The sequence below is a fragment of the Jaculus jaculus genome, chromosome 6 (assembly GCF_020740685.1).
Source record: "Jaculus jaculus isolate mJacJac1 chromosome 6, mJacJac1.mat.Y.cur, whole genome shotgun sequence".
NCBI classification, from domain to species: Eukaryota; Metazoa; Chordata; class Mammalia; order Rodentia; family Dipodidae; genus Jaculus; species Jaculus jaculus.
In genome coordinates this window covers 87,133,057-87,160,652 of record NC_059107.1, presented here as the reverse complement: position 1 = coordinate 87,160,652, position 27,596 = coordinate 87,133,057, and the positions used below count along the sequence as shown (strand labels likewise).

General features: G+C 40.2%; 1 protein-coding gene across 2 annotated transcripts in view; it reads right to left on the bottom strand.

Moving 5' to 3' along the window:
• The window catches only part of Ano6 (anoctamin 6), a 204,331-nt gene that overhangs the window by 143,203 nt on the left and 33,532 nt on the right, over positions 1 to 27,596 (bottom strand). The window contains exon 2 of one of the 2 annotated variants that reach the window (XM_012951190.2): positions 4,664 to 4,726. The exons of the other annotated variant lie outside the window; for it this stretch is intronic. Within the exon in view, the coding sequence (XP_012806644.1) occupies positions 4,664 to 4,726 (63 nt within the window). The remainder of the gene's footprint in view (positions 1 to 4,663; positions 4,727 to 27,596) is intronic. 2 annotated transcript variants of the gene reach the window in all.

Here is a 27,596-nt window from a genome sequence, read left to right as displayed (position 1 = left end):
ATGAGAGAAGCATTCAGAAAATAAAAAAGACTATTGGAAATTCAAGTGATGGCAGAAATTTAAACCTCAACAGAAGGCTTGAAAGATAAAATACATGGTAGATTTATTAAGCTGGGCAAAAAGAGATAAAACAGGAATTAGGAAAAACTTGGAAGTAAATATCCCAAGAACACAATTCACAGCCAGCAGACAGGAAGGGAAATGCCCATCTGAGCAAGAAAGTTCCCAGAAAGTTTCTGGAATAAAGAAGATTTTGCTCCCCAAACTGAAGAACCTTTTCAAACTCTTTAAGAACAAGGAATGAGGGGGAGGAACTTATCGTAGTACAAGGTTCTATTAAATTCCCCACATGTCAATCAATCTGGATTCAAAGCAAAAAGCCTACAAAACTCCAGAAAAACCATTGTTTTCATACCAAGAATTCTATATCAGAACTTGACTTTCAGAGTTCTTGTGCAGATTCTCAACAACAACCTTCACTGAACATAGGAAAAGGCACCACATTTCTGAAAGCAGGTGATTTCCACCCTAGAAGTTATGCAGAGGCTAGAGGAGTGCTCGGAAGGTGTTGGGAATGAGCACCTCTCTGCCCTGAGCTTCAAGCTCAACTCACAGAGACAAGAGGAACAAAAGGCTCAGGAGGCCCTTCTCCCAAAGATGAACTTGAGATTCCCTGTGTGCTTGGGTATATTGAAAGGAAAATTACAACTGCTAAAGAATTTGAGGTTGAATTACTTATTGATAACTACATCAAAAATTAAGAAATAAAAAGCCAATGCTGGCAGTATAGTCTTAAGAGGAAAAGTAATCAAGGTCTATTGCATGGCTCATCTGTGGAGAGCATCTCACAGTTCCAACACAGTAAACACTGCATATTGATCTTGCCCAAATGGCACTATGATTGTAATATGATTACAACTGGGACAGTGGAAGCTGAGAAAGAGAAAAGGACAAGGGTAGATGAAAGTGACTGAAACTCACTTTGGCATCAACAGATAATGCCAAAAATTGAAAATAGGTGAATTACAACTTAAGTAAGTTAATTATAGACACAGCATAAAGGCAGTTACTAAAAAGTCAGCTAATGTTGAAAACAATGGCCTTTGGGGAGCACAGACTAGAAGGGAGATATTAGTGTTTCTCATAACAAATCTTACAGTATTAATTTTCTAATTATGCAAACATAAACTAACTTATTTGACAAAAAATGTTTTTCATTTTCCCCTCTTTAAAAAGGAAGAGGCGGACTGGGGATGTAACTTAGTTGTAGAGCACTTGCCTAGCATTCACAAGGAGGTGGGTTCAATTTCTAGCAGGCACTTACCTGCAAAGCCTAAGGACCTAGGTTGTGGATGGAGTCATCAGCAGAGGCAAGGTATTTAAGCCAAGGAAGATGAACAAGCTCTCCTCTGAGGAAGGGGAGATGGAGAAGAGGCCAGAGCAACAGGCTATAGGCCATACAAAGGTTAAACAGCAGAAGACTGGAGAACAAGTGAGACGTGAGCAGAGTCAAGAAAGTAGCATAGGGAGCCAAAATATCAGGAAGGAAACATGCCCAGTGCTGCCAAGACAAGCCTGAGCTCTACAAGAAGCACTGAGAGCCTCTGCAACTCGGGACTGGTAAGCAGTGCTCTGCACAGCAGGTAAAGGTAAAGGTAACCCTGGGCTCCTGTAGAGCACCACCCCATTCTCTTCCAAGGAGGCCACTTCAGGAAGCAGCCAGGAGACTGTGAATGGCTTTAATATTGGCCAGACTTCCTCAGTGGGGACAGACAGTTTCACAGCAAAGAGAAGCAGGATAGCAGTTAGGATAGGACAGAACTATACTTCTCTAAATATAGGTTCTATATTTTTCTAACTCTTAGCATGTGAGAGAAAACTGAGAAGCAATGAAGTTGATTACCATGTTGTCTGACAGATGCTGAAATTAGGGAACAAAGGTGTTAAGTGACTTGTCCAAGATCACACAGCTAGCAGGCAGGGGAGCCAGGATTCTCAAACCCAAGACTCCCATGGAAAGGCACAAATTATTGACCAGTTGCTTCTCCAAACCAAATACATAGTTTCCAAAAGTCAGATCACAAAATTTTGATGTTATATGACTTCGGACCCAATGTAGCCATTCCTTCTAACCCTTTAAAAATATTTAACTGGGCAGGAGAGATGGATTAGCAGTTAATGCATTTGCCTGAGAAGCCAAAGGACTCAGGTTTAATCCTCCATGTCCCACATAAGCCAGATGCATATGGTGATGCATGTGTCTGGAGTTCATTACGGTGGCTACAGGCCCTGATGCTCCCATTATCACTCATTCTCTATCTCACTCTCCCTCTTTCTATCTCTAATAAGTAAATAAATAAAAATATTTAATTGACAAAGATCAAATATATTCAAGTAATACAATATGATTTGATATGCATTCACACTGTATAAAGATTATGTCAATCAAATTAACACACATAACCCCACTCATGCTGCACATTCAGTCCTAGAACTTACTTGTCCTTAACTTAATGCTGTATCCGTGGACCATCATCTGTACATCTTACCTCTTCCTGGCCCTTGGCAACCACTTTTCTGCTGTCTGCTTCCAAGTTTGACTCTCTTAAGATTTCACATATAAGTAGTATTTTTCTCTGGCTAATTTTACTTAGTATCATGTCCTCTAGATCCATACATGTTATCACAAATGAAATGGCTTCTCCTTTACTATGGCTGGAATGTACTGCAGTACCTCTGAAGTTAGAATGGTCAAAGTTATTCAAAAAGAGTCTTTCTAATGGTTTGTTAAAATTTTCATTCAGAAAGCAATAAAGAGAGAGAATCTGGAAGGAGGAGATCCTTAAAGTTTTCATGTATCAGCTTTATATCTCAAATTATTTACATTTAGAACAATATAATAAAAATTAGCATAAAGTGTTTGCCAGGCATAGTGGGTCACACCTGTAATCTCAGCATCAGCAAGGTTGAGGGCAGGTAGGTTGCCATGAGTTCAAAGCCAGTCTGATCTATAAACTGAGTTCAGGAATTATCTGGGCTACAGAGTAAAACTGTCTCAAAAAAAAACAAGTTTAAAATTTACCCCCAAATACATCACTTTGCTTTCTCATAAATTTTTAGGATTTAATTTTAGGGAGCTTTTGCCCTACCTTTGGTGGCTTCCTGTCCACAAACCCTGAGATACATCAGCTCGTGATGACAATGTGTGAAACTGTAAAGTCATTCAGATCCAAAAACGGTTCTATGCACTTTGGTTATCATGCTGTTCTGTCTGCAGCAACCTAGCATCCAAGGTTGACCCCATTGTATAGCCTTTGCTTACTATCCTGGTTCCAGAACAGTTTAATTCTGAATCTCTGTCAAGAAAACTATGCCTTTCCATCATTCCCACACAGAGCCTCAAAGCCACCTATAGACAACAGAGTACCACGTACCTGAGCCACATGGCTGCAAGAGCAAACACAAATAATGAAAAGCTAGCCACGTTTTTCAAGTGAGAAGTAGATCCCAAGCTGGAATGACAGAAGAATACAGACTGTTTCTAACATTAATGAGGTCTCCACAGTCACTCAAAGAAGCCAGAGCCTTGAGTTCAGTTACAGGGCTCACATTCAGATGAACACAAAGACAACTTGGTCTTTAAAACATACTTCAAGCCGGGCGTGGTAGCGCACGCCTTTAATTCCAGCACTCGGGAGGCAGAGGTAGGAGGATTGCTATGAGTTCAAGGCCACCCTGAGATGACAGAGTTAATTCCAGGTCAGCCTGAACCAGAGTGAGACCCTACCTTGAAAAACCAAAAAAAAAAAAAACATACTTCAGCTGGGCGTGGTGGCGCACGCCTTTAATCCCAGCACTCGGGAGGCAGAGGTAGGAGGATTGCCATGAGTTCAAGGCCACCCTGAGATGACAGAGTTAATTCCAGGTCAGCCTGGACCAGAGTGAGACCCTACCTCGAAAAACCAAAAAAAAAAAAGCAAACAAAAAAACCATACTTCACATTGGGCTAGAGATAGCTTAGTAGTTAAGGCACCTGCCTGTAAAGCCTAAGGACCTAGGTTCAATTCCCCAGTGCCCACGTAAGCCAGGTGAACAAGGTGACACATGCATCTGGAGTTTATCTGCAGTGGCTGGAGGCCCTGGCATGTGTGCGTGTGTGTGTACGCCTCATTCCCTCTCTCAAATAAATTAATTGATTAAATATTAAAAATATACTTCACAAAACAGCACTATTTTCCTCAGACAACTTTTTGCTTTTGGGTTGTATTAGCACTCCCTTTCATCACACCAACACACTTACAGCAAGCACGTTATTTCAAGCATCCAGGGCAAACTGTGAGGTAAGTGATGTCTATGCTCGCTCCTGGAAAGCAGGGTGGGAAGTTCTTGTTTATGGGATTCTGACCCATAGTTACATGTAAGAAATAAACTTTGCATAAAGAGACTGTTTTTTTTTGTTTTGTTTTGGGTTTTTTTTTTTTAGTAATCCATAAGGACTACATGATAAAATAAAAGTTAAGGAACTCCAATTCAACAAATAATACCTGGAACCTAATACATACCAGCAAGTTATGGAACGCTATGGACCTGCTCTCCTGAAACTGAGCATGTGAAGGGAAAGGCAAGGAAAGGTGCTGTTGAAACACAACCGAGGGGCTCTTACCCAGGCTGGATGGGAGAAGAGTTTGAGGAGCCAGAAAAGGCATCCTGGAGGCAGGAACATGACCTGAAGGATGAGGAGGCATTGATAAATACAAAAGACAAATGGGGTGTTGTTAGGCAACAGAACGTCTGGGCGAAGGAATCAGACCTGAGTCCCAGACCTACCTCTGCAAAAGGGTCTTACCTTGACCAGGTCATTCCATTTTGCTGGCTTTCTTATTTATCACATGGAATGGTCAGGTCAGTCAGTTGTTCTGCTCTCACTTTCCTTATTTAGGACATGGGACAGAGGGCCAGACAGCTGATCAAACCCTCACTGTATCAGAATCACCTGGAGCTTTGTAAATTCTTATGCCCTTCTCCAGAAATGTGGTTTTACTTTGTGGTCTTCAGTGTCTTTTTCAAAAACTCTCCAGCTGATATCACTCTGTGCCTGGGGTTGAGACCTTCCTCCATACCATGCAGCTGCCTAAGTCCCTAACATTTACCCTTGATGTCTACAAGATATCCTCTGGGGAGTTTTTAAATGCCCAGTATAGGCTGCATGCCAGGCAATTAAACCAGAGCCTCTGGGGGTGGAGCTCCAGCATCAGCAATTTGAAAAACTCCAGGCTGACTCTGATCTTCATTGCCAGCTGACAACCACTGCCCCAGACCCTCTGAATGTATCACATTCCTAGTGCAGCCCATGAAGGATGGGGAGGGAAGCAAAGAAGCTGGTAAGGGTCTCCGCCTCATGTCAAACTAAAAAGAGAACTGAAGGCAGGCAGGCACTGGTGGGTTGTAAATGGGGCTGAATCCACCGTAGGTTGACTGCTGATGTACGCATCATGCATGCGGATGCAGACAGGTGGGAAACACCCATTCCAAGCTGCTCTCGTTCTAAGTTTAAAATCAATGGAATGCTTTTATCATATGACTCCATGGTGTGTTCTCTATAATACTTAGTTAGAATTTGATTTGCATGGCTAACTGTAATAGGAGCATTACATTCTCTCCCCTTGAGGTTACTTAAATCCACTTATTAGACAGTGGTGAGCTAAGTAAACAGTCATTAGAAACTGAAGACTACCTTTCAAATCCGCTGCTAAATTTTATTTTTCCTGCACCAAAGTCCTCACACACAGCATCACAAAACCAAAGCTTCAGAAATACCAACAGTGATATGGGCATACACCACCTCTGGAGCCTCCAGAGATTCTGCAGGAGGTGAGGGCTGCTTTAGAAGAGGACCTTCACTAAGGTATTTCTCACATCTGGGTAAATAAAAGCTCTGCCCACATGTGGTTAGAAAACCCAGGTGAAAATGATCTCTCCAGGGGCCGGGAAAGGAAGAACTCCTCTGAGAGACTGCCTCATTTCCTGAAATGAGTCAGAAATGAAAAGAACATCTGCACTGTGGCACAGCTCATAAAATTATGCCATAAGATAGATAACAGTGCTAGGAAGGAGGAAGGCCCTGGGATAGGGCAGAGCTCAGCACCACCCTTCATCTCAGTGACAAGGTTGGAGAGCAGTCTGCAAACCCAGAGGAGAGGTTAGGGGTCTGGGCCTGCACTGAAATCTTGATTAAAGCCTGTTCACATTCCATTAGAAAACTGGCCCCTCTCCAGATGATAGGAACTGCCAGAAAAGTCATGTGCCATCATGGGCAAGGAGACAGCCATCCTTTCAAGAAAAGCTATTTAACTGGACTGGAAGTGGGCTGCTCCCTCCTAGTGACTCAGACAGACCCTTAGTCCCGGGCAGGGCTGAGGGCCGAGATGTCCTCAGGTCCAAGGAAAGACCATGCCTGCACAGTGTAGACTGTGGTCAAGAAGACTGAAAGACCTTTCACAACAGTTCTCACAAATAATAAACAGGAAGTGAACAAAAAAGACAGCCTTCACCAAAATCAGAGGCCAGCTGACTTTATGAAGGGGCTCCTCATTACTCCTTCTACTGTTTGTAATTGAGGCATGGCAGGGGAGGAGTGGCCCTGAGCACAGCCAAGTGCCCACAAATAGATGACATATGCACAATGGGTTTCTATGTCGCTGTACAAAAGGTTCATCCATGCTTAGACAGAACTGTGACCCTCATAATACCTGCACCTGGCCTCTATAAGCAACACTTGTCAACGGTAGGAGAGGGTTAAAAGAAAGGGGAAAGTATTTTTCCTTATTATTCTTCTATACAGTTTGAATTATCTTCATCTATCTGCCGTCCCACCTCCCCTTTCACATGCATTAACTAGGTACAGATATAATCCTAGTTTCTTCTTTTTCTAGTTTCCCCATATGTAATTTAAAACAAAACAATGCCATTTTAAATGGATGCTATTGAAGTGTATTCCCCAAAATTCATGATCAAGTCCTAAATGCCAGTTCCTTAGATGTACCTGTATTTGAAGACTTTCAGGGGATTATTAAGTTGGGTTGAGGCTATCAAGGAGGATCCAAATCCAGCCAGACTAGCATCCACGGTAAGAGGACCCCCAGCACAAGGAACGGGGCTGCCCATGGTTAGGGAAGGTTGAGTAACAGAACCTGGAGACAAAAGTGAGGCCCAGGGAGCTTTAACTAAGTCAGGTTCTGTTCAGTGACTTGAGCCAGGACTCCCACAGGTGTCCGATTTCCTCCGTCATGGATCTTTCTCTTCATGTCGTTTGTCTTGTATGGTATGCCTAATGCTGTAACTCAAAGGACCAGATGCTTTATTTATTGTTGACTTTAAAGTCTTGGCTGATATTCAAAAAGCTTCATCCTGTGCTAACAATTACTGAAGAGAAACGTGTCACAATAAAATTAATTCAACTTAAAAAGACTTTTTGCCAGATGTGGTGGTGCATACCTTTAGTCCTAGCACTTAAGAGACAGAGGTAGGATGATCACTGTGAGTTCAAAGGCCAGTCTGAGACTACATAGTGAATTCCAGCTCAGCCCAGGCTCTAGTAAGATCCTACCTAAACAACCAAAAAAAAAAAAAAAGTTCAGGGTTTAAAAAATTATCAAAAGAAATGATATGTCATATTTGTGAGCCAAATTAATTTCTTATACTTTCAATATCTGCAGTCCCAGATTACAATGCAATATAGTAAAAGAGGAATGGTAACCCGAAGTTTAATTTTCTTTATGTAATTTTACAGAATTTTATATTCAATTCATTATTTTAATAAACAGGGATTCAGAGTCTCAATAGACATGAAACCAAACTTGGGAAGACTTAACCTATATGTCTATAGTCCTTACCATCTGCTGACTTTTCAGTGTGTTAACATCCAGGCACATGAAAATAACAAAATAGGAAGATAAAAATTTGGTCCAGATAGTTGAGGCTCCAGGCATCAGAGGAAGGCAAAGATCACTTTTTCCTTGATTGGTTAGAGAAAGTGTCACCAAGAGCATGGGAGTCACCAAAGGCTAAGCACATCTGGGACTCCATACAGAATGCTTAATGCATAAGTAATCCATGGCCAAATTAAAGTTTCTGAAGCTAAAGCTTCTGAAGGCAAGATCTGGGTTCCTGAGGTGTTCACATAGCCTGGCAAATAATAAGCATTTGCAAGTGCTGAGGCGGGGGGGGGGGGGGGGGGGGGGAGGAAGCACAGGGAAGTTACATTGTTTACCTCAGAGTTGAGTCTGTACTGTAGGGGCCCTTAGGAGGAAATTATGTGACCATAGAATAAATTTGGGGCTCACTGGTAGATACACTAAAGTTTGGGCTTTGTTCCTAGAAAGGCATTGCCAAAGAGTACAATGGGGCCAACAATCATGTAAAGGATGCACTAGCGGTGTTAGGAAAATGACAGAAGCTGGGGTTATCAGGAGGCTTCCAGGTGATGGCTGGGAAGGCCTCCTAACCCTTGAAATAGAACCCACACCACCAGTCCTCACAGGGTTGTGGTGAACATGAGGGGAGTGATGAAGCTGCAAGACACCTGCTCCCCTCACTTCCTACCATCCTATGATGCAAGATACAGGGGGAAAGAAAGCAAGAGAATAATTATGTAGTGTACTGTGGCATACATGTCTCCTTGGAGCCTCCTGAAGCCCTTAAACAGAACATCAACAGTGCTGTGTCCCTGTGTGGAAGTGAGGTGTGCTGCATTTATTAGTCAGCTTCCTAGTACCTGATGTATCAACAAACACAGGAGGAAGAAATGCATTTGAAACTGTCTTCAAAATCAAAATACTCCAAAATTAATCTTAAGTTGCCTTTGTACAGCTATACAGCTAAAGCCAAAGCGTTGTGAGACACTGAGTTAAGGGACGCGGCTACAAATCCAGGAAAGCCATTTTCATAATGAAAATGTCAGTGCTGTTTTAATTAAGGATTGAATTGTCAACATAGACTTACAAAGAAATGAGGAATCACTCCTTTCACTCACAAAGGAAAAAGCCTGATAACATGTGAACTGTTTTGAGATTCTGAGTAGCAGAAATTGTCATGAATCTAAGCCATTGGATTTCCCAGCTGTACAAGTCACTTGACTTTAGCGCTCACAGCCTCAAACCAAATTCTGGGCTCTGGATAAGTTCCTTTTCCTAATTCTTACTATCAGGAACCCATGGTCCTATGTACAGTGTCAGGATGTAGATATGAGCCCTACTAGAGATAAAGGGATACATGGGAAGTGGCATTAGGGAGGGGTGAAAGGTCACAATGGCACGTAAACAGAATGGGGAAGACATTAGGGGGAGAGAAAGGTTATGGGAGAGAAGGGAACTGGGAAGGCAATTAAAACAAACTGTATTTGAAAATGCCAGAATGAGTTACTCCTAAATCTCTGTATGCTAACTAAAATATTAGTTAAAAAGTATAAAAACTTGCTGGGCGTAGTGGTGCATGCCTTTAATCCCAGCACTCAGGAAGCAGAGGTAGGAGGATTGCTATGAGTTCAAGGCCACCCTGAGAGTACAGAGTTAATTCCAGGTCAGCCTGGACCAGAGTGAGACCCTACCTTGAAAAACAAAACAAAACAAAACAAAAAAGTATAAAAACTAAAAAGTAAATAAATTACATATATAAATAAAGATGGGCTAGAGAAATGGCTTAGTGGTTAGGATACTTGCCTGCAAAGCCAAAAAGGATCCAGGTTCAATTCCCCAGGACCCATGTAAAGCAGGTGCACAAAGTGACACGTATCTGGGATTCAGTTGCAGTAGCTGGAGGCTCTGGCACATCTATTCTCTTTCTATCTGCCTCTTTCTCCCTCACAAATAAATAAATAACTAAATAAATAAACAAACACACAAACAAATAAATAAAATAAAGATAATAGCATTATGTCCAACGTAATAAAACTAACCTTTGTGTGTCCAATGTTAGAGATTCAACTCAGGGTCTTATGCATGTTAGGCAAGTGTTCTCCCATTGAGCTATATTGCCAAACTTTTTATTTTTATTTGTATATTAATTTACTATACATTTTTAAAATATCCTAACACAGGCAGGTATGGTGGCTCAACCTTTAATCCCAGCACTGGGGAGGCTGACTTAGGAGGATCACTTTGAGTTCAAGGCCAGCCTGGGCTAGAGTAAGAAATGTACACACACCTCCCCACCCCCCCCAAAAAAAAAACCCTAACACAACATATATGTGTGTGCTGTAGGTAAAGTCTTACCAACCATGCATTATCTTTCAGCCACCATGAAATGATCATGTCAGAAGCCAGCACTAATATCACTACTCCCAATACTGACAGTCTATTTAAAACCTGTGTACTCTCTAGTCCAGGGTCGGGTCCCCACAAATACTGTGTCAGTCGAGTGTGCACTGCATGTATGCATGTTAAAATGAAATCTAAAGGGATTAACTGTACAAAGTAAGACATATCTGATTACTTCTACCAGAGTCAACAGAAACTTCCCAATAAACAAAGAGGCCGAGGACAGCAGTCTGCAAAGGACTTAGCAGGCTGGGGACAAGGCAGAAGAGGACATGTGAGCTCACCAGCGTATCTGCTGACTACTGCAGGCACAAGCCAACACAGCAATGCCTTCAACCCAAAGGTGAAGCAACTCTTTGATGGGAACAGCAGAAGTAAAATCAGAGATGAAAAGAGGGGAAAGTCAGGCTTGATGGTATACCCCTGTGGGCTCCACAATCAGAACACTGAGGCAGGAGGATTAACAGGTTGGAGGGCAGCCTGAGTTACATAGCAACATCCTGACCCAAACAAAAATAAAAGTGACAAGAACTCCCTCAGGAGAAAATAAAGACAACTACACAGCAGGTAATGAGGTGGCCACAGGTAAATCAAAAGGCAAATTAATCCCATGGTTCTGTCTACCCAACTGGCTTCCAGAACGTCCTTCAAAATGTTTCTAGCTTTTCTGTGCCTCAAAATCTCTGTCTCTGCTTTGACCAGGGGAAATGTCAACTCCAAGAATAGAAGTTCCTGCTTAGATGAATAGATTTTTTTAAAAAAAATAAGCTACTTTTATTTCACAGTGGGCTTTCAGTGCACAAGTTTTGAATTTTACAGAAGAAAGCACACTCATTTAGAAAGCACAGGGAATGTGACATCTGACCAACCCCAGCTCCAAATGATCAAAATAGCTGGATAGATCATGTTCCTAGAGGTATGTCAGGGTTGGCCACCATCCTTTCACGTTCAACCTCCACTAGCTCTTCCCCAGTAGACTCACATATACATAATGCCAATTCTTCACACAATCCTGCAAAGCTAAGTTCTATATGCATATGGAGTTTAAGGTAAAAAAGGAAATGGTAATGTGTAGTGACAGTTCAGTGTCAAAATGAGAAGCCCAGTGGTCGTTCTACTTTCCAAAGACTTCATATAATAACCTAGTAAACTAAACACTTTTTATCTTGCCCCTCAGGAGGCCTCATGATAAAATGGTGAAATGATTCTGCTCTTCATTTAACTTGCTAATTCTATGCCTTCCTAACCCCAATCTCAGGTGTGTAACATCTTTTTCTGTTTGCAAATGTTGAGGTCCTTCATATGCTTAGAAGCCATGAAGTTGTCGTGCATGTCCTCTTCAACATCCCATTTTGAAATCTTGCGTGCCTTTAAATATACCTGTGGCTCTTTGATATGCTCTGCAAGCTCCTTCCATGTTTTACTAGCTAGAATCCCTCTAGCCAGGCTGAGCAGAGTGCCAGGTTAGCTCTTGATCCTGCATCTCAGTATTGTATGTTGAAAGATGCAACTAACTATTGTGGGGTGTGGTGCTCCTGAGACAGATCCAAGTGTCAAGTGAGACCAATAGTGCCCTCCATGTCTGTTCCATAACTCTTGTTCTTCCCTGTCTTATGTTATAAAACAGAGCAAATCCCTCCCGAGAAAAGAGCAGCTTTCCTCCCTGAGGAGTGCTCTCATTTGAGGATCTTACTGAACAAAGGATAGTAGAAATCTTCAACTATTGGGGTTTCCTTTGTACAGCTGAACTATAAAAACAGAACTCCACTTCATTCAGGATGGAAAACTCAAACTTATCCTTTCAGAAAACATGTACCAAGCCCAATGTGAAGTGCTTCAGAAGTCTTGCTGAATGGAAGGGAAAGTATAAACAATTCTGCTACAGTGTAGTGTGTTCTAGCACAAGGCTACATCAGTGGTTATTGCAACTGCACAGAGGGTAAAGTAGGATAGTGAGTCTGCCTGGGAAGGGCTCTAAAAGCTGAGTACCTCTCACTGCTGGGGACTGAATGAATGGACCTCCTCCATCTCTGGGAGGTTCATGCTGTGAGGTCTTTGAATACTACCACCACTGAACTTCTCAGGTTGCTATGCTTACTTACCTCCCATCCTTTCACAGAATAAAGCAGAAGGCACTTCCATTACTTTTTTTCAGCTTTCCAACCCTACATTTCCTACCCCAGAAAGATGCTTTGACTATCAGGGAAACAACCCTGCAATGTCTTGGTAAGAGCAAATAACGAGACAGAAATGAGCCTTGTTGCTGGAAAGGGCTGAGCAAGGGTGTTTGGAACCATCACTAGAAGTCCTGGGCCTCCTGGGGCTCCAGCAGGTGAGCGCCTGCCCTGTGCATGCCCACATGCACTCCTGCCAAGCTCAGCAGGAGACTCATCTAAAATCATACTACCTCCTATCCCTCACCTCATCCATTCCTCGTGCTATACTATACTTTTCCAAAGAGTAGTTATTCACCCTTTACACATGATATGATCCTTTGACAGAACTTGTTTAAAAAAAAAAAATCCAAAGACCCTTTCCCCAGAAAAATACTCAAAAAGCTCAAAACTTACAAAATATTGTATACAACTTGTGGGAATTCACAAAGCACTAAAACCCTCACAGATACCAGCAGAAGATTTATTAGGCACAACTAAACATTTTAGAGTTTCAACCATGTGTGAAGCACCAATGCCCCATCTCAAACCCAACTCTTTATCATTCAGAATGGCAGACCATTCTCTAAGGCCCTGCCTGCTTTTGTCCCAAGCATGGCTTCTGCCTCAACTTTGTCCTCATGCTGTCTGTTCAGGAAACAGCTAGCTGTTCAGTAGTTTAAGCACTATCTGCTGGCTGGAAATGATGAAAACATTCGTACCACCCCAATCTGCCCAGCAACAAGTCCCAGCCACTTTCTTCACTCTGCCCTACTGTACTTTCAGGTGTTTGTGCCAGAGATCCTACAGTATTTATTACCTAATGCAGCCTGTGCCTCTCTCCTGTTAGACTGTAAGCACCCTGGAGGGGTGAAGAGCAATACAATATTTTATTTCCAGCTTCTAATAAAATCCCTACTCTAGACATTTGGTGAAAACAATACAAAGTCAGATATTTTCATTTTGAGTGTCCTAATGCTCAGCCTGATGGGGTGATTGATTGACTTCCAGATAAATCTTAAAGGACGAATGGCAGTAACCTAGACAAAATGGATGGATGGCAAAGAATGCGGGCAGGAACCAGTGTGTGGAGGAAATACAGTACTCTGGGATTCATAATAACCAAAACGTCAGGCAAAGATGTAGGAGATGAGACAGAGACATAAGGAAGGGTGAGGCAAACAGAGGTACTAGATGAGGTATTAGAGAACTTGGAATTACTGCCACAGAGGCAGAAATCACTGACAGTCTTTCTTTTCTCTCTACTACTTAAGAGTCAGAAACAATTACTGTAGCAAATACAAGGTAAACAAATTTATCACCTATGTAAAGACAGCCTCTATTGTTCTTTCACCTTTATGTGTTTTGTAGACATAGATGCCTGCATATGTGACTAATGGAATTTCTCAAGTGTTAGTTGTTTCCAGACACTGTGATGAATATAGACACATTAAGGGCTGGAGAGATGGCTTAGCGGTTAAGCGCTCGCCTGTGAAGCCTAAGGACCCCGGTTCGAGGCTCAGTTCCCCAGCTCCCACGTTAGCCAGATGCACAAGGGGGCGCACGCGTCTGGAGTTCGTTTGCAGTGGCTGGAAGCCCTGGCGCGCCCATTCTCTCTCTCTCTCCCTCTATCTGTCTTTCTGTGTCTGTCGCTCTCAAAGAAAGAAAGAAAGAAAGAAAGAAAGAAAGAAAGAAAGAAAGAAAGAAAGAAAGAAAGAAAGAAAGAAAGAAAGAAAGAAAGGAAGGAAGAAAGAAAGATATAGACACATTAAAACACTCTGTCATAAGAGCCATCCTTGAAAGTTAACTGTAATCCATTTGAAAGATGATAAAGGTCAGGGCACTTTCCAAGAACACATCAGCAGAAATGACATTCAACACCAAGTTTTTTTTTTATTTCAAAATGTCAATTTTTATTCTCATTTCCTTAATTTACAGGAAAAGTAAATTAGGTTTCTTATTTTTTTATTTTTATTTTTTAGGGAAAGCAAGACAGAGAGAAATAGGGGGGTGGGCCTTGGCATGCCAGGGCCTCAGCCACTGAAATCAAACTTCAGACACTTGCATCACCTAGTGTGCATGTGTGACCTTGAGCTTGCCTTGCCTTGGTGCATCTGCTAATACGGGATCTGGAAAGTAGAACATGGGTCCTTAGGCTTCGCAGGCAAGTGCCTTAACCATAAGCCATCTCTCCAGGCCACATTTTTTCCAATTATTTCAACAAAATCCCTTTGGAATCCAGATTGGCATTATACTAATCCTGGGAAGAAGTATCTCTTCAGTCTATAGTCTCCCACACAGGACCATAGAAAACCTTCCATATTTTTTCAGTCTACTTATAGTCTTGGCAAAGTCTACAGTTTTTCTTGTTGAACACTTTAGGGGGTTGGCACAATCAGATCCCTGCTGTAGACAGATAAACCTGGAAACAGTGTGAAGAAGAAGAAATACAAACTAAGATGAGGCCACAGTGCAGGTGAGACCTGAGCCCCCAGAGACAAATAAGCAGTCTGGAGAGAAGGGAGCCTGACTGAGGAGGGCCAGAAGGTGGCATGCAAAGCAGACAGTGTCCCACTGAGGCAGGGTGCAAAGGAAGCAGGGAGCCTGTGGTGGACAGTCGGTACCATTCACAGGAAAAGAGGTGGAAAGAGGCCATTTCCAGTGCAGCTGGGAGAGAGGAATTGTGAGCTCAACTGTGTCAGCACATCACTGAACTTCCCAGGTGCCTTGGTGAGTACAGGCAGGTGAAATGGGTAACAGGATGTGAGTAGGAGCTCATGGAATAACCAGAATGGGAAGTTCCAAATCTCCAGGAAGAGGACTCTCAGGAACTGAGAAATTCCAAGTGTGAATGAGATTCCCCTCAGAGAGCAGGCAGAGCACAACCAGGATGTAAGAGGCCAAGATTCAGGCTTGAATGAAATCAGTGTTTCAAGTGAAGCAAGGGAAGAAGCAATCTTGCTGGCAAAGGGGAGCAGAAGAAACAATGACCCATCTTGAGCCTGTTTAACCTGTGGACTTCTCAGAAAGAACAATTTAAGAAATAGTAATAATTTTCAAGACACTCAGCTGATTTGAAACATTAAAGAACATTGCATGGAAAGTTCATGATGAGGGTAAGGATCACAGCTCAGTGCTGCTTCCACCAGATATATGGAGCTGCTGATTAATATGCACTAGGGACTGAATCTGTGATCATCTGTCTGCCATTCACATGTAAGAAGCAATGTTTCCTGCTCAGTACACCCAGTAACATATTAATATATCCCTAGATCAAGTACATTTATGAATAATTTTATACATTTTACAAATTACCTGGCAAGAACGATAATAGAACAATCTATTTTTACTGCTACATGAAACAAAAAAGAGGAATGAATGGTTCTATTAATCAAGGAATTCAATGTGCTTTATAACAAATATCAAATAGTCATTACTTGGGCTACATAAAGGGTGGCTAAGGTCAAAAGATGATTGCAATAGCAAGAGTGTATGCCCATATTTACTTTCTGTCAGTTATATTTGCTTAAGAAGTTTCCTAAATTCATGAATTTGTTTTACCACATTAGAATGCTAGAAATCAAATTTGTTTTTCTTGATTTGTACATGGATAGTAATAATAAGATTATGTTGTGATTAACAGCAGTAACAAGTACACTGAAAGCACTAGCCTTTCCATGGTAGCAGTGCAACAAGAGTCAGATATGGAAACAAATCACCTGAACTGTCACAGGAAGATGTGCCTCGGAGAGCTGGGAGAGATGAGAATATGATGTGATCACAGTGGCAGTGACTGGTGAGCATAGAGGCAGCGAAATACTGTGAATTCATCTTTTGTCACCTTTGCCCACAGTGTATGTTTGTACGTGCACTTGCACACTCAATTTTATGGTACTATTAAAAGGTATGCAAGAATTAGAAGATCCTAGGGGAAATGAATGGGGCCAGATAGAAATATGAGGTATATTCATGGGGAGGAGGACTTATGGAATATCCTAATTTCCTAAAATACCTATTCTAGGCCTGTCCCACTAACTTTTTTATGGTCTTTACTAGTGGAGATTCCCAATTTGGGACTTTATTTATTTAGGTTTTTCAGTCTGTTTATCTACTTACCTATCTATCTATACCTATCTATCCATCTTTCTATCATCTATATATCTATCTATCCATTCATCCATCCATCTATCCATCCACCATGTGAAACAGGGTCTCATCATGTAGCCTAAACTAGCCTGGAATACATGGCTCTCCATTTTAAATGTTGGAAAGTTACTACTCCTGGTTCATTTTGTTTTATTCCCAATACAGCAATAAAAAAAACTGGGGGTTACTTCTTCCTAAATGAATATGCTTTTAATTCCATGGTGATTTCCTTAGGAATAATATACAATTTAGAATGCCTATTACAACATTCCTGATTGTCCAAGAGGAAAGAACCCCAGACAAAAAACTAAGTGTTCAAAAGTGGCCAAGATTAAGGACAGGCTACCAACAGATTAAACATGCAGCACCAGACAAATATAGAGAAGGAAGGAGAGAGATGGAATAAATGATAGGAAATAAGTTCGTATCACTTGCTTGCAAAGCCTAACAGGCCAGGTTCAAATCCCAGGTACCCACATAAAGTCATATGCACAAAGTGGTGCATTCATCTGTAGTCTGTTTAGTGTGGCAGGAGGCCCTGGTATGTTTATTTCCCCCCACCTTTCTCTCTCTCTCTCATTCTCTCTCTGCTTAGAAACAAATAAAAGATTGAATTTAAAAAAGAAAAAAACTAAGAATCCGAGCCAGGCATGATGGTGCATGCCTTTAATCCTAGCACTTGGGAGGCAGAGATAGGAGGATTGTGGTGAGTTCAAGGCCATCCTGAGACGCCATAGTTAATTTCAGGTCAGCATGGCCTACAGTGAAACCCTACCTCAAAAAAAAAAAAGAGAAAATCTAAGAATCTTCTAGTAAGCAGACAGACCTACAAAAATATTAACTTGATCTTGAAGCATTTATTAAAAGGATATTTACTTATATAGGTAAAATAACAGTAAAAACTAGTTTGTTCTCAATTATAAAATATGAGGGAATAAAAAAGTCAAATCAGACACTGAACAGAATTATTTTAATGTAATTATTTCATGGTCTGACATTCAGAAGAAAATGTATAATAAAGCAACAAATCAAGAAATCTGTCTTCTATCTGCTCATAGAAGAACTAAGACAAAATTTATGTTTCTACTCCATTAACGACTTAATAAGCAGATCTTTCATATTTACAATTTGGGAACTTTTCCTGATTTATCTAGTCATACATCCTTTCAGGTGAAAAAGTTAAAAGTCACCACTTTAAGGGCTGGAGAGATGACTTAGCAGTTAAGGCGCATACATGTGAAACCTAATGACCCAGGTTCAATTCTCTAGGTCCCACATAAGCCAGATGCACATGGTGCACATGCATCTGGAGTTCATTTGCAGTGGCTAGAGGTCCTGGTGTGCCCATTCTCTCTCTCTTGCTCTTGCTCTCTCTGTCACTGTCTCTATCGCTAATAAATAAATAAATAATAAACTCATTTTAAAAAGTAACCACTTTAAAATATCACTGCTAAAGTGTGTAAGCATCAGATTACCCAAATCAGAAATGATTGGGCACTTTCAGGGTGGCATGGCTATGGACAAACTGGCCAAATCAAAAAATACTAAAATTAGTGAGGTGTGGTAGCTCTGGAAGGTGAGTAGGAGGATCAAGAGTTTAAGGCCAGCCTCAGGTGTACAGCAAGTCTGAGGCCAGTCTAAGCTACATGAGACTCTGTAGCAAAAATTTTAAAAAGAATAAAACAATTTAACAAACAAACACACTCAAATGGGAATGTACTGTTGTCATCTTTTTTATTAACATTTTCCATGATTATAAAAAAATATCCCATGGTAATTTCCTCCCTACACCCCCCGCCCACACTTTCCCCTTTGAAATTCCACTATCCATCATATTACCTCCCCATCACAATCACTGCACTTACATATATAAAATATCAACCCATTAAGTACCCTCCTACCTTCCTTTCTCTTCCTTTTATGTCTTCTTTTTAACTTACCGGCCTCTGTTACTAGGTATTTTCATTCTCATGCAGAAGCCCAATCATCTGTAGCTAGGATCCAAATATGAGAGAGAACATGTGGCGCTTGGCTTTCTGGGCCTCTCTTAGTATAATCCTTTCCAGGTCCATCCATTTTTCTGCAAACTTCATAACTTCATTTTTCTTTACCACTGAGTAGTATATTCCATTGTATAAATGTGCCACATCTTCATTATCCACTCATCAGTTGAGGGACATCTAGGCTGGTTCCATTTCCCAGCTATTATAAATTGAGCAGCAATAAACATGGTTGAGCACGTACTTCTAAGGAAATGAGATGATTCCTTAGGATATATGCCTAGGAGTGCTATAGCTGGGTCATATGGTAGATCAATCTTTAGCTGTTTTAGGAACCTCCACACTGATTACCATAATGGCTGGACCAGATTGCATTCCCACCAGCAGTGTAGAAGGGTTCCTCTTTTTCCACATACCTGCCTACATTTATGATCATTTGTTTTCATGATGGTGGCCAATCTGACAGGAGTGAGATGGAATCTCAATGTAGTTTTAATCTGCATTTCCCTGATGACTAGTGACGTAGAACATTTTTTTAGATGCTTATATGCCATTCGTATTTCTTCCTTTGAGAACTCTATATTTAGCTCCATAGCCCATTTTTTGATTGGCTTGTTTGATTCCTTATTATTTAACTTTTTGAGTTCTTTGTATATCCTAGATATTAATCCTCTATCAGATATATAGCTGGCGAAGATTTTTTCCCATTCTGTAGGTTGCCTCTTTGCTTTTTTCACTGTGTCCTTTGCGGTGCAAAATCTTTGTAATTTCATTAGGTCCCAGTGGTTAATCTGTGGTTTTATTGCCTGAGCAATTGGGGTTGTATTCAGAAAGCCTTTGCCAAGACCAATATGTTGAAGGGTTTCCCCTACTTTTTCCTCTAGCAGTTTCAAAGTTTCCGGTCTGATGTTAAGGTCTTTAATCCATTTGGACTTAATTCTTGTGCATGGCCATAGAGAAGAATCTATTTTCATCCTTCTGCAGATATTTATCCAGTTTTCAAAACACCATTTGCTGAAGAGGCTGTCTCTTCTCCAATGAGTATTTTTGGCATTTTTATCGAATATCAGGTGGCTATAGCTACTTGGGCTTACATCTGGGTCCTCTATTCTGTTCCACTGATCTACATGTCTGTTTTTGTGCCAGTACCATGCTGTTTTTGTTACTATGGCTCTGTAGTATATGTTAAAATCAGATATGTTGATACCAACAGCCTCTTTTTTGTTGCTCAGTATTATTTTAGATATTCGAGGTTTTTTGTGATTCCAAATGAATTTTTTGATTATTTTTTCTATTTCCATGAAGAAAGCCTTTGGAATTTTGATAGGGATTGCATTAAATGTGTAGATTGCTTTAGGTAAGATTGCCATTTTCACGATATTGATTCTTCCAATCTAGGAACAAGGGATGTTTCTCCACTTTCTAGTGTCTTCTGCAATTTCTCGCTCTAGTGTTTTAAAGTTCTCATTGTATACATTCTTTACTTCCTTGGTTAGGTTTATTCCAAGGTATTTTATTTTTTTTGATGCAATTTTGAATGGGAGTGATTCTCTGATTTCATCCTCTGTGTGTTTGTTGTTAGCATATATGAAGGCTACTGATTTCTGTGTATTTATTTTGTATCCTGCTACATTGCTGTAGGTTTTGATCAGCTCTAACAGCTTGCTAGTAGAGTCTCTAGGGTCCTTTATGTATAGAATCATGTCATCTGCAAATAATGATAACTTGATTTCTTCCTTTCCTATTTGTATCCCTTTTATGTGTGTCTCTTGCCTTATTGCTATGGCTAAGACTTCCAAAACTACATTAAATAAAAGTGGGGACAGTGGACACCCTTGTCTTGTTCCTGATTTTAGTGGAAAAGCTTCCAGTTTTTCCCCATTTAGTAATATGTTGGCTGTAGGCTTGTCATAAATAGCCTTTATTATATTGAGATATGTTCCTTCTATTCCCAGTCTCTGTAGGACTTTTATCATGAAGGGATGTTGGATTTTGTCAAATGCTTTCTCTGCGTCTAATGAGATGATCATGTGATTTTTGTCCTTCAACCCGTTTATGTAATGTATTACATTTATAGATTTGCGTATGTTGAACCATCCCTGCATCTCTGGGATAAAGCCTACTTGGTCAGGGTGAATGATCTTTTTGATATACTCTTGTATTCTGTTTGCCAATATTTTGTTGATAATTTTTGCATCTATGTTCATGAGGGAGATTGGTCTGTAATTTTCTTTTTTTGTTCTATCTTTGCCTGGTTTTGGTATCAGGGTGATGCTGGCCTCATAGAAGGAGTTTGGTAGAATTCCTTCTTTTTCTATTTCCTGGAAAAGCTTAAGAAGCAATGGTGTTAGCTCTTCCTTAAAAGTCTGGTAAAATTCAGCAGTGAATCCATCCGGGCCTGGGCTTTTTTTAGTTGGGAGATTATTGATAACTGTTCGGATCTCCATGTTTGTTATAGGTCTATTTAAGTGATTAATCTCATTTTGATCTAATTTAGGTAGGTCATATAAATCAAGGAAATCATCCATTTCTTTCAGATTTTCATACTTTGTGGAGTATATGCTTTTATAGTATGTCCCTATGATTTTTTGAATTTCTCTGGAATCTGTTGTGATGTTACCTTGTTCATCTCTGATTTTAATTTGTGTCTCTTCTCTCTTTCTTTTGGTCAGATTTGCTAAGGGTTTATCAATCTTGTTTTTCCTGTCAAAGAACCAACTCTTTGTTTCATTAATTCTTTGGATTGGTTTTTTTTTTTTGTTTCTATTTCATTAATTTCTGCCCTAATCTTTATTATTTCTTCCCATCTACTGATTTTTGGTTTGCCTTGTTCTTTTTTTTCTAAGGCTTTAAGGTGAAACATTAGGTCGTTTACTTGCGACGTTTTAATTTCTTAATATAGGCACTTAAGGCTATAAATTTACCTCTTAGAACTGCCTTCATTGTGTCCCAGAGATTTTGATATGTTATGTTCTCATTTTCGTTTGACTATAAATTTTTTGATTTCCTTCTTGACTTCTTCATTGACCCATTCATCATTTAGTAGTGCATTGTTTAGTTTCTATGATTTTGTGTATGCTCTATAGCCTTTCTTGCTACTGATCTGTAGTTTAATTCTATTGTGGTCAGATAGAATGCAAGGAATTATTTCAATTTTCCTGAATTTGTTAAGATTTGCTTTGTGTCCTAATATATGGTCTATTTTAGAGAATGTTCCATGTGCTGCTGAAAAGAATGTATATTCTGCAGCCTTTGGATGAAATGTCCTGTATATATCTGTTAGGTCCATTCCTTCTATGACCTCATTTAGTCCAGATGCCTCTCTGTTTATTTTTTCCCGGGATGACCTGTTAATTGATGAGAGTGGGGTGTTAAAGTCACCCACTACCACTGTGTTTGGTGTTATCTGTGACCTTAGTTCTAATAGTGTGTGTTTGATGAATTTGGGAGCCCCCATGTTAGGTGCATATATGTTTAGGATTGTAATGTCCTCCTGTTGGAGTGTGCCCTCAATCAATATAAAGTGACCTTCCTTATCTTTATTGACTAATGTTGGACTAAAGTCTACCTTGTCAGATATTAGGATAGCAACGCCTCCTTGTTTTCTAGGCCCATTTGCTTGAAACACTGTCTTCCAACCTTTCACCCTAAGATAATGTCTATCCTTTGTAGAAAGGTGAGCTTCTTGGAGACAACAAACTGTAGGATCCTGCTTTTTAACCCAGTCTGCAAACCTATGTCTCTTCATTGGGGCATTGAGGCCGTTGATATTAAGAGATATTATTGAAAGGTGTGTATTTATGTTTGCCATTTTTGTGTGTGTGTGGTTCTGGTTCTACCTGTGCTCGCTTGTGTTAACTAGTATTTGAGTATTGCTTGTTTTTTCTATGTTCCTTATATTTGTGCTTTTCCTTTTCTTCAGCATGGAGGATTCTATCAAGTATTTTCTGTAGAGCTGGTTTTGCCTTCAAATACTCCTTTAACCTGCTTTTCTCATGGAATGTCACTCAATCAGGAATGTACTATTGTCATTGTTTTAAAACAAACTTAAAACAAGAGAATAAAGAATTGGAGCTTCAGGAGATATTGCACTTCCTGCCCACCCCGCCATTCTCCTGCAGTACACACAGTAAACTATTCTTCCCAAGAAAAAATAAGTTGTTCTATAGCTCTAATGAACAGCTGTTAGTACCTACAAAACCTTTAGTGACCCAAGCCTCTTATAAACCTGTCTGCTGCGAAAGGGCACAGTATAGCAGTGGAGGACAGGGACCCTACAGCCAGAAATGCTAGGTTCAAGTTTCAGCCCAGCCACTTGACCTTGGCAAGTTACTTAGTCTTCCTATGCATTTGTCTTTTTGCTTACAAAAACAAGATCACAATGGTACCCACCTATCAAAGATGTTGTGATGAATAAATAAGGAATACCTAAAAGAGTACTTGATATACAATACATAAACTACACAGCTTCTTGTAATTATTACTGTCATTAGTATTATAATTATCAATTTATCTTGTGGGGTTTCCATAAAACAAAAACAACTCAGATCTGCATGTTTAAATCTAAACAATAATCAGCTGATCATATAGGACCATAACTTTGGTGTACCATAATTAAACTTTACAAACCAAATATGGTTTGGGTGAGGTACCCACCAAAGGCCATTATTAGTACAAGACTCCTCCTAACTCATGTTGATGCTCTTTCTTTTCTTGGTGACTTCTAACTACATTAGGTTCTTAATAAACTATAGCACATATACAAATAAAGCCACTTCCCCACACATCATGAGGTGGGGGTATATATACCAAATATCCATTTTCTTAGTTCCCTGCCCTAGGTTCTTTTGTCTATAATAACCATATGAGAACATGACAGGAATGAGTCTCTTCATTGAGCCAAAATCAGAGGTCTAAGTAGACACAGCCATCACTTGATATCCACAGGGTGGGTGCTGGTTCCAAGACTTTAGGATATACCAAAACCCATGGACACTGAAGTTACTCATAGAATATTACACAGCATTTGCACATTACCTATGTAATTCTCCTCTGTATCATAAATCATCTCTAAATTACTAATATCTAATATAAAAGCTATGACTAATACCTAAAATAATATGAAAGCTATGTAAACAGTTGTCATGCTTATCATTTATGGAAGAATGACAAGAAAAAAGTTATGTTCAATACAGACGGCATTTTTCCCTAATATCTCGGAACTTCAGTTGGTTGAATCCAAGAATGTGGACACAGATGGTATGGAGGGCTAACTACACTGTCTCCGTAAGCAAGAACCCCCGGCATTCTTTTTTTTTAAAGCTTTTTTTAAAAAAATATTTTATTACTGATTTATTAGAGAGGCAAAGAGGGAGGGAGAGACAGAGAGAAGGGGCACAACAGGGCCTCCGGCCACTGCAAAGGAACTTCAGACACATGCGCCCCCTTGTGCGTCTGGCTAACATGGGTCCTGGGGAATCAAACCGGGGTCCTTTGGCTTTGCAGGCAAATGCCTTAACCACTAAGCCATCCCTCCATTCCTTCTCCCCTTATATTTTGGCCCAACCGCAGAGGCATAGACAACTGCATTACAAGTTTGGGTTTCAGAATCTCTTCCTGACCTTCCCTGACCCTTCAAGTTAGAACTAAAAGTCTTTGGCTAATGTCTTCTTTTTATATTATCAACCTTCTCATGCATAAGCATGAAGACCTCCTGAACTATTACATGGAGTCACCAGAAGAGCTTTTGCAAACCTAAAGCATAAGTCAAACATTCCTACATGCAATCATAAAGTCAGCATGCAAAGGGGAATCATGGATCTAAAATCTAGTAGAAATCCCACATTTTACTGACAAGGAAGCTAAGATACTGTGATCATCTTAGACAATTACTGTCTAAGAAACCTAACCCATTTATATATAACTTCTGTGTAACACATTAACCATATATTTCATGTTTTGAGGTCTTAAGACCTTGTTGTAAAAAGGCCATTCATTTAAGTACTTAAGTCCAGTTTCTTAATGATATCATGTTTCTTCTAACTAGAAATCAAGTATAGATCCAGGGCTAACATTTAGAACTTTTAAACCCTATCGTTTTCCCATGGATTTCAATTTCACATGTCATTGTTATTAATTGTATCAACATATCTCTCATAAATTATTTCAAACACTGAATAATTTTATATGTTTAAGATTACTCATAGGCTGGAGAGATGGCTCAGTGGTTAAGGCATTTGCCTACAAAGCCAAAGGACCTCAGTCGATTCCCCAAAACCCATGTAAGCCAGGTGCACAACATGGTACATGCATCTGGAGTTCATCTGCAGTGGATGGAGGCCCTGGCATGCCCATTCATATTCTCTCTCTCTCCCTCCCTCCCTCTATTTCTCTTACACTCTCAAATAAATAAATAAAATTTTTTAATAATTTTAAAAAAATTTTTATTGATTGATTTGAGAGCAATAGACATAGAGAGAAAGAGGGGGAGAGAGAAAGAGAGAGAATGGGCGTGCCAGGGCTTCCAGCCACTGCAAACGAACTCCAGACACTTGTGCCCCCTTGTGCATCTGGCTAACGTGGGTCCTGGGGAATCAAGCCTCGAACCAAGGCCCTCAGGCTTCACAGGCAAGCGCTTAACCGCTAAGCCATCTCTCCAGCCCTCAAATAAATAAATAAAAAATTTTTTAAAAGATTACTTAAATCTGATTTTCTTCCAAACAACTGGATCAGTGACAGGGGCTTTTGAGGTAGATCAACAATCAAGTCTGGACCCCTACTGAATTCAGATTAGAAAGCCTGGTGGGAGTGTGCATAAGGAGGAGAATCATCAAGGCCATATACTTCCTTTTGAAGATGTGCTATTTGATACACACAACACATCGTATTTATTATGGAAAAAAAATCTTCCATTATGATATCTGTGACAAGCTAAAACAAATGTAAATTTAAATTGAGACTATTCGTACAAACCTACCATCCCAGCTCTCAGTAGCTGGAGCAGGACTGCAAGTTCAAGGACAGCCCGAGCAACATAGGGAAACTTCCTCATAAAGAAATAAAGATAAATTTAAAAACAAGCAAGGAAGGAAATAATCTTTTTCAATTCTGTGTCCTCAACTTCTTAGATTTAAGCTGCTGAATTAAACCTAGGCAGACTTTTTGAAGTGTGAGAGTCATAAAGCCAGGGTCAGAACCTCTGCATCTCCTTATATGCAGTAGAGAAGGTCCACAGTGATAAGAAAACCCACTTTAACAGTAATATTTTAATGTGGAAGGCTGGGATGGATTCTGATTGTTGGTGCTTATGCCATGGTGGCCTTTAAACATTCTTTATTTCATTCACAACTGAATGTTGACAGACATTAATTATTATCAGTATTTTTCTTTGAAGTATTTTTATTTTTGTAACAATGTGATTCTTATGCAATTAAACAAAGGTGATACTGAAAAGCCTGTAGTATAAACTGGCTGTGGCCCCTGTGAAGAACTTAATATATGTCTTACTATCAAGAAAACAAATGGCATTTTATGTGAGTGTATATATGTATGAGCACACAAGCCATGGCATGTGTATAATCAGACGACAACTTTGAGGCCTGGTGTGGTGGCTCACATTTTTAATCCCAGCATTTAGAAGGCAGAGATAGGATTGCCATGAATTTGAGGCCACCCTGAGACTACAGAGTGAATTCCAGGTCACCCTGGGCTAGAGTGAGACCGTAACTTGAAAAAGAAGAGACAAGACAAGACAACTTTGAGGTGCCTATGCCCCACCTTCTGTGAGGAAGGATCTCTATACTGAAAACTAAAGTCAGATTAGCTAGCCCTTTAGCTTGGAATTCTCCTGGCTCTACCTCCCACTGTTGTAGATACTTTGAGATCACAGATGCATGTGTCACTTTGTATTCAGCTTCAAGTGGGTTCTGGGAAATTGAACTCAGTCTGGCAGGCTTTGCAAATAAGCACCTTTAACCACTAAGCCATCTCCCCAGCCTCCACAAAGGCATTTATTTTGACAAAACAGGGGAGGTGACGCATTTAAAAAGCAAACATAATAAGCCCTTATTAAGACAGCTATGCCAGCATCTGCAGCCAGAAACAGCAAGAAAATTTCAATAGCAATTTTCTCCTTAAGGAAGTCTCAGAAGATAGATTTCAGCACTCAAATGAGTCAAGAACTGTGACAATTTCCTATTGTGTGAATATTTCCACAAATGCCAAAAAGGCAACTTAGGGAAAGAGATTTTATTGAGGTTATAACCTTACTGCCATTTGGTCTTCAGAGCCAATATATGCACAGATTCTTGTCTATATTTCAGTATGTTGAAGGTCTTATACAATAAATGCAGTATAGTCACATAAAATACAAACATGAAAATAAATGCTTCCTATAATCTAAAATGTTACCTTCAGGCTCTTCTTCAGAACTTCTGGGGCCTGGATGAAAGATACAAAATGAAGGGGGAGTCATGGAATATTTTACCATGGTTCCAGTGAGCCATTGAGCTAAGCAATGTGAGGTACGGTCAGAGTTCCTGCCTGGAGGCCCTGTGAAGTTGCTGTGTGAGCTGTGAAGATGAGCAATAAATTACAAAGTTAGTGGTACCATTATCATGGGCTGGGAACAGATCCAGCCCACAAGAGAGGCAACAGGCAGCATAGCTGAAGGGCTGGAGCTACCCAAGCTTTTGGAGCCCAGGTGACTTCATCAGGAGCTGCAGATGCCAGACATGAAGCTGCAAGTCTTGGAGATTTTCTGATGGGTTTCAGTCTTGCTTTGGTCTGATCATTCTATGATGTGCCCCTATTGCTCCCTTGTGGATTGGGAATGCTTATTTTGTACCTATCCACATTTTTTTTTTTTACTCTCTTCTATTTTACAGGGTTCACAGAGATTGTCTTGAGTCTCAGATGACACTTTGGACATTGGACTTTCTAAAAATTTTATTCATTTATTTATTTGCAAGGAGAAAGAGAAAGAA